The 13,166-nt window shown below is 44.0% G+C and overlaps 1 protein-coding gene across 1 annotated transcript; it reads right to left on the bottom strand.

Annotated features, from left to right (window-relative positions):
- Window positions 1–6,738: 6,738 nt before the first annotated feature.
- Window positions 6,739–10,779, bottom strand: LOC136451897 (transcription factor Pur-alpha 1-like). Its single transcript, XM_066452577.1, has 5 exons — window positions 10,402–10,779; window positions 10,251–10,298; window positions 7,562–7,714; window positions 7,232–7,474; window positions 6,739–7,135 (listed from the first exon to the last, which is right to left on the bottom strand). Exons 1-5 carry the CDS (start codon window positions 10,681–10,683, stop codon window positions 6,983–6,985), a joined length of 879 nt encoding a protein of 292 aa, XP_066308674.1. The 5' UTR covers window positions 10,684–10,779; the 3' UTR covers window positions 6,739–6,982.
- Between the last annotated feature and the right edge of the window lie 2,387 nt (window positions 10,780–13,166).

The raw sequence follows: 13,166 nt of genomic DNA, 5'->3' as shown, positions 1-13,166 counted from the left end.
GTCCGACTACCCGTTCTATCGCTTCACCCTGCAGCACCATCAATGCCTCTTGTCGTGCTCTCTGCTCTCTGCCTCTGCTTGTCTTGCCTGCCTCTGCCGAGCCGTGTACCCACCGTGGCAGTGCCCACGTCGCCTTGGCCTACTCCCCGTGCCCCTCTTTTTTCCTCTCCTCGTCGCGCGCTCGTGCCCACAGCACCGCTCCTCCCTTCCCTGGTCCTTCACCCTCCCTCGCGAGCACATGCGTGACCCATGGCCTCGCACTGCTCATCCTCTCACCTTCCCTGTCGCGGCCGCGTGTGGCCGCCGTGCCCATGGTCCCGCATTGGACCATAGCCCGCAGCGCTGCCCTCCCATGCCACCATCGCACCCTACCGTGGCCGCTTCCACCGCCGCCACCACGCACGCGAGCGCGCCGTGCCGCGCCACCCGTCCATCGTTGTCCGCGCCGGGCCAATCCTGCCGCTGATGCTCACTACGGGTGCCCCACTGGCCATGCCGGTTGTACGGTTGCCACCCACGCATGCGGACAGAGCCACCGTTGCCCCACGCGCCGTCCCGCCGTCCCCGCCTGGCCGGCGCCACCTCGACCGGTGTCCTCACCTCATCGGCTCACGCAGGTAGGCTTCCGGGGGCTGGTTCGGGTCTTGCCACGGCCAGCCTGAGGCCTTGTGGGTCCCCATGCAGCTCATCGGTGGGTTTTCCGCCACCGCCGTGCCTTTCTCGGTCCCACAGCATCGTTGCCGCCGCCGGCCGGTGCTTCCCTATCCATGCTCTGCTTTGAGGATGAAGGGAAGGTGAGAAATGGAAATAGAATCTTTCTTTGGGTCCAGATGCGAAATGCTAGATTTAGATGAATGGTACTATAGAGTGCCTAATGTACTGCGGGGTGACTTGTTAAAAGATCAGGGGTCTCGGCGCAAAGTGGTGCCGCCGTCGCTGGGTTTTCCCACGTGGGCCGGCTTGCTGGGTCGCCGCCTGCGTCGCACTGGGCCACGCTCGCTGTGCCGTGTGCCACGGCCTGTGGTTGCGCACGCGCCCCGCTCGCGCGCTGTGTAACAGAACTGACCAAATCATAAGAACGTAAGTACAAAAACAATCACCGAAGCGATCAAATTCCTGTACTTAAGCTCCCATAATCCCGGTAGTCCGGAAATCACGAAGGATTTCAACCAACTCTCGACATACAAACCAAGATCATAATGATTCAACACAACACATCATCCGTTACAACATTTCACAAGTAGCATTCGGATTACATCCATCAGAGTTGAAATAGAATATTACAAACCAAGTTTGAGTGTGCGGAAGCAACATAGTTTGGTACAAACATCATAGTTTTCAATTACATTGCCAAGTCTGAGTCATGTCCCACAAAAGCATTGTCAGGTGCGAGAACTAGTAGAGACCGTGCCCAATGGTCTAGTCTTCATCCCCAGCTGGGAGAAGGCAGTACTTGCAGCAACCAAAGTAGAACTGGTCATCTGCAACAGGTGGGAGATAAACCCTGAGTACGAGAAGGTACTCAGCTAGACTTACCCGACAAAACCAGAAATAAAAGACACCAAGGAGCATGCAAGGCTTTTCAGGTGGGCTAGCTTGACACAGTTGCATAAAAGAGCTTATGATTATAGTAACCAATTTAAACTTAGCATCAAGCTTATCATTATTTACCTGTCCACTAGATTAGCACCTGTACTAGAGCACTCACTTATTAGGAGCAAACAATATTAACCATAGCAGGTATAATAAGGCTGTCATCATCATATCATCATTTCTGAACCATTATGTTATTAAGTGTATCTACATTGGAGATAAGCCCGTCAAGTTCTCACTAACCGGGAGAGACGGCGACTCGAATCGAATTACAACTCAGCTGAGGGGGTATTCCTAACTCTCACCCTGGCATACTTTGCAAGGGTAGCCGTGGGTTACCTTTGGTACATCTCAGGAACCAAATTCGCGGGTTCGATCAGCGCCAGCACTCTCAGGGATACCCTTCTGCCAGGACGATCAGGACTTTTAAATCACCTGCCCTTGGACTCACGCCTATGGCTCCCTTTCGAGGCGCACTTTATACTTATCGACTCCTGGCCTGAGGTGAGCTACTCGGCTTCGTGGTCGGTCATCGGACACAGCCAACTAAGAGAGAGGCATGCGTTCAACATGAACAGGAAAGGCTCCAAGAATCAGTCCTTAAGCGACACAGACGGAGTCACTGCAAACCGGCAAGCCTCCATCCGGTCTTCATTTCAAATTAAGACTGGTTCTTTTCCATGATAGCAAATATAGCCAACCGTGCCACATGTATCTTCCTATATCTCGCAGGTGACAGGAAATCACTCGACTTCTACCGCGTTTAAGCAGGGCTAAGCACTACTCGAGCCTGAGCTACATAGGATTTAGGGTAACAATATCTGGACAAGGAATTGGGTAACCAATGCAGCAATTGTTTGCATCCAACACCTAAACTTAATGCAACAATATATATATGAACAATAATACTGTAACTGCATTTCAGAAATTAGGAGGCTTAATATGCTCCGGGGCTTGCCTTTCACAAAGTTGCACGGACGGTGATCTGGGCACTCAACGGCGACCTCGTCTGGCACTTCTCCTGAAGGCTGCTGCTCCTGAATCTCCGGTGTCGGCTGCTGCTGCTCGCTCGGTTCCTCGAATTCCAGCAGGGTCACTCCTTCCGGTACACCTATTGCATGCCGATGCAAAAGATAAATACCATGGATGCATAAGGTATGACATGATGCTCATGATGAATGGATCGTAGTAAGTGTTTACGAACGCATTACTGGACACTCGTTTACCGAGTAAGACTAGCCCTATTCAAATCACTTTAAGCATGTATCTAACTAAACTTAAAGAACAAGATCACTTACCTAACTTGCATAACCTAAGATAAAGATGCTCATCTTCAGTTAAAGGCCTAACACCTAGGAACATTACCACAAACTTAGAAATAGTAAAGACATACTTAAAATAACAGTTAAAGCTTCATATGCAAACCAGTAGTTACTTAATTCAATCATAACCAGAGTTATATAAATCCAAATGACTTGTATGAGGATATTCTGGAAAGCTTATGAAATTCTCTACAAAACATTTGTAAACACCAAAGCATGATTCTTAAGTTAACTAAATCAAATTCCAGTAAACCTAGAATCTGTCCAGAAATGACAGGGTTACTAACTTAATTATTTAAGGATTGTGCAAAAGCATACTTTGATCAAACCAAGTTTGCCAACTTGTTTTTCATACCTAAGAAACATCAGAAAGTATAGTGCCAACTTCTAAATAAATTATTTAATATCCTTTTTCAATTTATTTAGTTAATTAGGTGATTTAAGCAATATATAGTAAAACTATTCATAAAAATCTACAAAAATTACAGTAGCTATCTCATGCTGCACATAGACCATCATAAAAATTTCAAAGTCATAGGACAAACATAACTTGCTGTATCCAAAATAACAGATGACATGTCTAATTTGAGCATAATTAGGAAACCCTAATGAAAAGTGTCAAGCAACAGATTTCACATTTTTCCTAACATCATTCTAGCATAAGAACCTTACTCACCAAATTTTACCTTTACTGGATCTATAGAAAATTTATGAAAATTCACACAAGATCCATCCATTAATAAAAAGAAATTCTATAACTCAAAAACTACACATGCACTAGCTTTGAAATTTTAAATAGAGCTTCTAATAAGAATTAATAGACTACCCACAAAATTTCATAATTTTTGGACCACAGAAACTCAAGATAAAATTCAAACAAGTTTGCATGCATAAAAAAACACATTTCAAAGTCATATTTAATTCATCCAAATTTTCTAAAACCTATGCTCATATAATATTTTTATTAAATACTAGACATTACTAGGAACTCAACAAAATTAGAACCACATCATTTGGATCCACCATCTAAGAGCTACACATTTTTGAATATGCACATAAATCGGTGAATAATCAAACAAAACAAAATAGAAATCCTAACAGCTACTGGGCCAGCCCAAGAACGGCGGCCCACGAGCACACAGGCGCGGCCCAAGACGCGGCCCACGCAGGGCTCCCGCCTCAGCCACGACGCTGACAGGGAGGACCCGCGCGTCAGCGAGAGGAGCAGGGGAGGCGGCCTCGGCGACGGTGGAACTCGCCGACGGCGAACCCTCCGGTGAATCGAACAGCACCGGCGTGCTTCCCAAGTCCCCACGCTTCGATTTCCCTACCAAGCCGAAGCTCTAGTGGTCCCTAAGCGCTCCGGCCACGGCGCACGGCGAATCGGCCATGGCGCACGGCGGCGCTCGGCCGTGTCCCGGTGCGGCTGGACCGGCACTAGTGATGGCATCTACACCCAAGCAGCTACTCGTGATGGAGAAGGCTAAACGCGAGCTAAGAATGGAGGAGGGGAACGGTGCCATGCTGGCCACGGTGAGGTCACCGGCGCGGCCATGGCGCAGCGGTGTCAGAAAGGTCACAGCGACCTTACCCAAGTCTAATTGACGCAACTGTGAGGTGGAGGTGGAGTAGGTGATAGGTGGAGGCTAGAGCTGACCCTTGTGTGTGGATTCCTCCTGGTGGGCTCAGAGGGGATTCCTTTACGCTACGATCATAGTTTTTATTTATAACTCTCATTAAATATTTTTATAAATGAAAGTTTTATAATTTGTTGTCATAGTTTATATATCAATGCTTCATCATATCATGAATCGATATTTATTTCCGCTGTAATTCTGATCACATGTTTATATTCCATTGTTAACTTAAATTGTTCATAACTCTTATAATATGATCATATTTCGCTATTATAAATAATAAATATTATACTCTGATGTTCCATAGAAAGTGATGTAAGAAATGGTCAATAATGATATAAGCTTTATTCTCTCATTTGTGATCCTGATGGAAAAATATGGATTTTCGGGTTCTCCCTTGGGGTGTGCTCGACGAAACCGTGTAATTTGGTATCCTCCCTCGAGTACTTAGTGTCTAATGGAAGATGGGTACTCGTAGGAGGCATTAGATTAGGCGGTTCTACCACAGCAAGCACCTACCTCAAAGCGGAGTTTGAAATGAAAGACTTGGGTAGAACCAAGTTTTGCTTGGGCCTGCAGATTGAGCATCTCCCTAGAGGAATTTTTGTACACCAATCTAGCTACATGAAAAAGGTTTTAGAAAGATTTAATATGTCCAAGGCTCATCCCGTGAAAACCCCGATGGTTGTCAGATCACTTGAGGAGGACAAAAACCCATTTAGACCGAGAAGTGATGACGAGAAGCCTTTAGGACCCGAAGTTCCTATTTGAGCGCTATTGGAGCACTGATGTACCTTGCGAACTGCACTAGGCTTGATATTGCATTCGCAATGAATTTGCTAGCTCGTCATAGTGCGAACCCAACCAGAAGACATTGGGTAGGCATTAAGACAATACTTAGATCTTGGCGTGTATTTCCCAAAGAATCAGGATCTAAGATTGGTTGGCTATGTAGATGTTGGATATCTATCTGATCCGCATAATGCAAGATCTCAACTGGTTTCGTATTTCTCTATGGTGGTACTGATATATCCTGGACATCTTGCAAACAAACCTTGGTAGCAACATCAACAAACCACTCAGAGATTATTGCGCTATATGAAGCCGCACGTAAATGTGCTTGGCTACGACGGATGACTAACCATATCCAGAAGTCATGTGGTCTTAGTATCGTGGATACCCCCACTATTATCTATGAGGATAATGCAACATGTGTTGCACAAATGCAAATGGACTATATTAAGAATAATATGACTAAGCATATATCTCCTAAATTTTTCTATACTCACGAACTCCAGAAGCAGGGTGAGGTAAATATCTTGAAAGTCCAGTCATGTAACAATGTAGCAGATTTGTTCACTAAGTCTTTACCAGCTACTACATTTAGAAAATGTATCCATAATATTGGTATAAGACGATTGAGAGACCTGCAAAGTTCAGGGGGAGATCGCCGCTGAATTGCCCTTATTACTGGGTCCAGAAGATCCTGGAATTTATAGTCCTGAAGATTATAAAATGTCATAAAGACAACCGTTGTACTCTTTTTTCCATAAATGAGTTTTCCAAAAGTTTCTCATAATGATTTTTAATGAGGCAACAAGTGCATTACATCTAGCGGCACTATGTACTCTTTCTCCATATTTTTCCACTGGGTTTTTAGGAATTTTAATGCCTCTTTCTCCATATTTTTCCACTGGGTTTTTAGGAATTTTAATGAGGCATGAGTTGATCGCGGTATTCGCCAAGAGGAAGTGTTGGAAAACAATAACCCTAAGATAATTATGGGCTCATGCCAAATATACCCCCGAAAGGTTAAGACTATATAAAGAAACTTGTACCCATCTATAATGATAGAGATAAAAGTTCCACAATATTTACTCTCATGTATGTTCATCTGGTGTGCTGTTGAGAAGGAAACCAGATCAGGATCCGCAACACCGCTGTTACTTAACATATATAACATAGTGTAACGGTTGTGGGCTTGTGGCACTCTTAACGGACCAATTTTACTTAACTATATCAGATTACTGCAGCAAGCGTCGAACGCAGGTCTATCCACATCACTATAACATATAACATATGTAGGAATAACTCACATGCAGAGGCCAACTACAGACAACACAATGCCAGAAACATAGCAGACTTTTTTTTACCTAAACAAGAACGGCGAAGCATGAAAACAGGGCTAACACTGCAGCAACCACAATTATACCACCCCACGAACAATACACTGCTTATTGTTCCTCCGACTGAAAGGAAAAAGTCCCAAACAAATCAATCCTCACCACTGAATTCAAAAAATAAAGAGAAAAGAGACATTATTATCCCCACCAGATGAATTAATACTGCGTGATCTACATTACCACACACCACATGGCAAACCTACAGGAGGCATAACAGCAGTCTTGCCAAGGCCACAGTCAAGGGTAATCATCTCTGGCTGGGTTCGACAGTGCGCAAATTAGCTCCTGTCATTCCTTCAAGCCTGTCCTTCATTATATCTACAAAGTGACCAACCATTTCATGGAACTGCTTCAAACCCGAGAGCGGCAAGATTATAGACGAACGATCTTGTCCAGCCACCTGTAAGTACAATCAGAAACAGTAAGAGCAATGGATCACTCTCGTGCGTGGAAAATGGAGGCTTGTGTTTGCAAATAATGGGCAACAACATGTTACCTCAGAAATCCTCAAATAATGGCCCCTGTTGTTGCTGCCCAGGTCGAAGAAGAACCTCTTTTGATCTGCCCTAATCACCTTAGACATACCCATGCCACTAATTTCTTCTTGAGGAGGCAGATCAACCAAGCGGTCGACATCTACCTCTGGCCCAGAAGCGGACTGGCTACCATGTCCAGCTATAAATCCGGCACCCACATCATCGGAAAGGCCAGGAAGACGCTCTGGCGGCTCCATGTGTTGCTGGACAATCCAATATCAAAAGAATACAGTGTCATAGAGGGTAGACTTCACAAATATGCAACAAACATTTCTTTTTGTTAGCTCTACCTGATTTGGATGATTTGGTAGGACAAACAATCTGGAAGCCTCGTTATTTATTTCCAACAGTACATTCCTGAATGCTTCCCAGCCCTCTTCACCAGAGCTGCCAGCTGGAACAATTATGGTACTCCGATTCCTGTTGACAGAGGCCTCGGAAACCTAAATACAAAATGTTGTGTAAGCAGCTAACTATTGCAGTTATGTCACGCATATAAAGCTGCACAGTTACTTTATAAGCAAAAGAAAAGGTGATATAGCTCAAAAGTATCATTCGTTGCAAACACGCAACAAAGATAGATAATACTTCTCCCCAGCTATATACAAGACCATAACCTTTTACGGTTTATATCTAGGGAAAATATTCAGTGCAAACCCCTTCTCAGTGGATGTTGAAAACAAACTAACACAAATTATGTTTAGTTGGTAGCATTAAAACATATAATATTTCGATTCCAAATTTAGTTAGAGTCATGAAATTGACAGATGCCAGAAGAATATGCTAGGATCACTACGTGTAGTGTGCTAGCCAATAAGATTAAGCTACACATTAAGTCTTTTCAAGAATGCAACAGACACAAAGACTGCTCAAGATCATTATGTCCCTCAAAAAAATTCAAGGAAATAAAAAAAAACTTAGGAAATTAAGCAAGCAAGGTGACATGTTCAGCAACATGATAACCCACCAGCTAAAAAGGTAAAATGCAACATTCTATCAGAGAATACCATCTGTCACTATTTGGACCCACAATCTGAAAATGTAAGACTATTTATGTTAAGAGCATGCATCAAGGAATGTCTTGAGATTTTCAATAATCCAAACAAATCCAAGTGGAGAGCCCAGATCTGTGGTCCATAATGCATATACATGCAGCATGCATCAAGTCTTTGCTAAAAGTACACCAATATACCACTTTCTGTTGGTTTCAGTTGTTGGTGTCTTCAATACTCGATTTTCAATGTATGAAACTATGAACAGATAGCTCTATTTTCTGAAATATATTGTTCCAATGAAATTAAGACACAAGCATTCAGTGTCTAACTAAATCTTTTTTATAAAAATCAAGAGAATAATCTGAAAAGTTTTATAGCAGGACTGTGAGAAATAAATTGATTTCTCGATCTATCAGTATGTGAACATTAAATTGGATATTGCCACAAAAAACACGAATATTGACCAATCAAGATTTATTTTCCCTTTTTCTTTGGTTTTGGAACCACAAGTGCTGCACCAGACTAAAATAAAAAAAACAAATCTGAACATAAATTCACAACTCCAGAAAGAATAATATCACTGATTACCCAAAAAAAAAACTGTTGTAAATAAAAGATAGCAAAATCAATGTGACAGCAACACATAAGCAAGCAGCAGCATCCATACAATTCAAATTTAGGAAAACCGTCAAGTAGTCAGGTGTGTATCTTCGATCATCAGTTAAATGGCCTAAATGAAAACCCCAATCAATCCTTATTCTCTTTCCATTCCACAACAACAACAAAAATCAATTAAGATCTGTTGGACACAATAAATGGTGGTGAACCTAGAGCACCACATCATCAATTTCTACTCCCTCTGGTATTCTTTACTTTTATAATGGTCTGCAAGGTGTGACTTTGATCACTATTTTTTATACTAAATTTATGAGATTATAAAAGTGATTTTTCAGGGCAAATCATACATGATTTTTATGTGCCCAAAATAAATAATTTTAAGTTATTGATGTCAATGTTTTAAAAGCTGGATCAGATCTTGTCCAAAACATAAATATTTTTTCACTAGAGGGGAAGTTCAGAAGTTAATACTTGGTAATTTTGCACGAGCAGAATGGCCTACACAACAGAATATGCCACTAAAGGCAAACACAAGATACTACTTTGCTTGGTTGCCACTAGGTTCATAAATAACTGGTAGTTACAAACAGTAAAAGTGAAATTGCCAGAATAGGAGAAACCAAAACCTGCGAAGGGCACAGCTACTAAAGAGCAAAGTCCCATTTTGGTCATCCATCTTTGGGTTGTGCCCAGTAGGACCTAAACCTTTTCAAAGCTTGAAGTAACCCTCAAGCACACCTTTTTAGGACATTCAACCTAGGCCGCGTTTAGTTGCGCCCGGAATTGGCGCCGCCGGATTTCCAGCGACACTGTAGCGCACTGCAGTATTTCATTTGTATTTGGTAATAATTGTCCAATCGTTGATTAATTAGGCTCAAAACGTTCGTCTCGCAAAGTACAACCAAACTGTGCAATTAGTTTTTGATTTCGTCAACATTTAGTACTCCATGCATATACTGCAAGTTTGATGTGACGGAGAATCTTCTTTTTGCATAGTGTCAAAGTTGGGAGTTGGGGGTGAACTAAACATGGCCCTATTGATGAACTCTGAGCCTTGGTCAAAGAAGACCGTGCCACTAACAGATGGGTCCATGCTCCACATAGCAATGGAAAACTAGTCAGCATACTCATTTAGGACCTAGATGTCTTGAATCAACGAAAATCTGAAGAGAATAATAGGACCTTTTCACTTACTAAATCCACACAAGCAAATCCCGTTCTAGTGCGACAGATTACCCCTTATTCTAGCTAAACAGTCTGGCTTCCAAATATGAAATTCCCCAATTTGGCAATTTTCTCGTACCAACACACAAAAAGATGACAAAATTTGAAACTGCACGCGTTCATACAGAGCAAGTTACGTCACCTTGAGGAATCGGCCCCTCTTGTTCTCCCCGATATCGAAATAGAACACCTGCACCGCGCAATGAGCATAATTAAGCCACGCCAAAATTAGCATCAACGGCACGAGAATCAGCGGCAGAAGCGGGCCAATCACGAAGGAAGCGGGCCAATACCTTGGTCTGGAGTCGCAGCTCCTTGCTGAAGGCGTCGCGCTCGTCGGTGCGGATGTAGTAGTCGAAGAGGTCGAGGAACCAGGCGACGCCGTCGACGGGGACGATGATGGTGGAGCGCGTGGCCGAGGTCTTCTCGGAGATCTTGAGGTACCTCCCCCGCGGGTTCTCCTTCAGATCGAAGTAGAACAGCTTGTGCTCGAACTGCAGCGTCTTGCTGACGAGCTCCACGTCGCCGCCCCCGCCAACGCCGCTGACTCCGCCTCCGCCGCCTCCGCCGTCCATGGCCGCCGTAAGGGTAGGGTTTTGGGGAACGGAGGTCGCGATTAGGGTTTGGGTTTAACGAAGGAGCTCGAGTGGAAGAGGGGATGTGAGGTTGGAAACGGGGATAGATCTCGAGGGGGGGTTTACTCCGGAAACGGTGGGCGACCCGGGTTGAGTCTCGTCGAGGAGACTGACGTGTGGGCTATTGTTTCCGTGGAGCCCATGAACCGGCGGGTCGGGTGGATTCTTGGTGGGCGGCAGGATGGGCTGGGAGTGCTCGTGTGTGCGTGCTGTACCTGCGGCGGATGCTGACCGCGCGCTCGTGGCATGCCGACCCGGTACTGGCGGGCTCGCCCTCACTGACATGATTGGACTGGGTGAGGTTTGGACACTTTTTATTACCCTTTTGGGCTGGTTCTCTCGTCTCGGCTCGAGGAACATCGTAAAGATCAGCTCGTCTGAACTCTGAAGCCAACATGGCAACATAGCTCTGTTTGGCTCATCAATGAAACTGGAGTAAGTGCATACTGTAGGAAACTCAATGTTCATAGCTACAACAAAGGTGTAGTATTTTGTTGCACGCATATGGTCAGCCTGTTACTTGGAATGTAGGGCCAAGTGTTTTTGTGTTTGGTTAGTTTTCCTTAATGTATTTCTTTTGTCCTTTGTAATTTTTTTCAAAATGTGTTGGGTTAGTTTTATATGAAATACTAGAAGGATATTTTCGCACGTGCTATGGGACTTTTTAAAAACAAGACCATTACATGTATGAGTTAATCCTTCAACATTTCATTTTATCAACACTACAGGACAAGGAAATGAAACAATTCAATAGAAAAAATAAAAGAATTAGATCGAATTATAAGATGATGGAACAACAAAACAAATAGCAACATATAGATGCCTTCTATATCTATATCGATATCTATATCTCTTGTAATCCTAAACCCAACTAAAGGTTGCATCTCGACGTGCAAGCTGTCCATCTCAACAATCCACTGATAGATACAATTACAACTCACTAGCATATGTAATTATGATATACAAGTCAATGAGGCACATCATCCACAAACATGTATTTAGTTGTCCACACCAATGTGTCACGCCATCCAACATTAATTTATAATAGTATATCTCTTGGTATAAGTAATTATATAGTCTAATTTTCCAAAATTCTCATACGTATGCGGGGTATGCTTCTAGTTTCTTATATATTGAAAGTAGTAATTACGCTTAGTGATGATGATGTGGATAGCTTGCATTATGAGGTTGGAAGTTAGTGGAATGACATGGCTCTTGATGAGAGATGTTGTGGATAATTAGTTTGAGATGACGTGGATGTCTTGTAGTGTGAATTACGGGATTAGCTTTATAAGAGTTATAGATTAGGTCTAGTATTTAAGAGCCTGATGTCAAACATCCTGGTAAATTTTAAGGTTCATAGAGAAAAAACACCCTCTAATTTTAGAAACTCATGGAGATGTTGCAAGCAAGATTCACTAGAAACTTGAAAATTTTCCAACTTAGGCCATGTTAAGAAGTCATGTGATTCTTTTTGCATGTAATTATATTACACCTATATTTTCTTGTGTACAAGAAAACCTCTGAAATATAGGGTATTATTTTTCCTTAGAAAGTTGTTGTTTCGGTAAGCAAAGAACAGGTATACGGGCTATTTGCTTTGAGCTAACTAATTGATTACTATTTGTGTCGGGGTTGTAACCCTAGGGTGTCTCATGGCATCGACTAGTTAGCAGGCCGTGCGGCCCGCAACACAATGGCTAACGAAGGCCCGAACGACCTAGGCCCAGCGAAAGCCGAGCAGAGCGGGGTAGGCGCCAAGGCCGAGGTCATCCCTGACCTTTTCCACCCGCCTTAGCACACAACGCTCGTAAGACGCACGACCTCTCCCCGTCATGACCCTCGAGAGGGATGGGGGAAGGTCGAACGCAGCTAGGCGCGTCTGCTCTGACCCCACAAGGACCGAGGAGACAATAGTCACCTCAGTCCAGTCAAACACCATGTTTGTGCCATGCCACACCGATGAGACAACACCACACCATGGTGGCACCGGGTACGATACCCGTTGTCTAAATACGGACCGACTAGACGCTTGTACAATCCCACCCACTATGGGATGGGATCCACGACAAGGGACTCGATGAAAAGGCCATCCAAACCGGCAGAGAGTCCCGACCCCGATGATCGGGGTCATGGCCCTCAGCCCCACAAAGCGACCAAGCGAACGACGACCTAGGGTAGCTACCTCCTTCTGGTACAACGCCCCTGGGAACCAGGAGACAATAACGAAGGCCACGATGGACACCGCATTGCATAGGACGGTTGACGAACCACCATCAAGGCTATAGTGTTGCCATGGCCGACACAGTAGCGCCACGTCACACCCTGCCGTAACGTGGACAGAAAACCATGACGATAGCCATGACTGGACGTGCACCAGAAGATGGCGTAGCTTGCAAGCCAAGTTAGTTAGGACCTTCCTC

This window comes from Miscanthus floridulus, chromosome 5, assembly GCF_019320115.1.
Source record: "Miscanthus floridulus cultivar M001 chromosome 5, ASM1932011v1, whole genome shotgun sequence".
In the NCBI taxonomy this organism is placed as follows: Eukaryota; Viridiplantae; Streptophyta; class Magnoliopsida; order Poales; family Poaceae; genus Miscanthus; species Miscanthus floridulus.
The sequence above is the reverse complement of the archived record's forward strand: the minus strand, read 5'-3'. Positions and strand labels throughout refer to the sequence as shown.

Excerpts from the sequence above, each read along its gene's own strand:
- LOC136451897 (XM_066452577.1), bottom strand. The coding sequence starts at position 10,683 with ATGGACGGCGGAGGCGGCGGAGGCGGAGTCAGCGGCGTTGGCGGGGGC. Across the intron at positions 10,299-10,401 it reads AGCTGCGACTCCAGACCAAG|GTGTTCTATTTCGATATCGG; the intron begins GTATTGGCCCGC and ends TGCGCGGTGCAG. Across the intron at positions 7,715-10,250 it reads AGAGGGGCCGATTCCTCAAG|GTTTCCGAGGCCTCTGTCAA; the intron begins GTGACGTAACTT and ends TTTTGTATTTAG.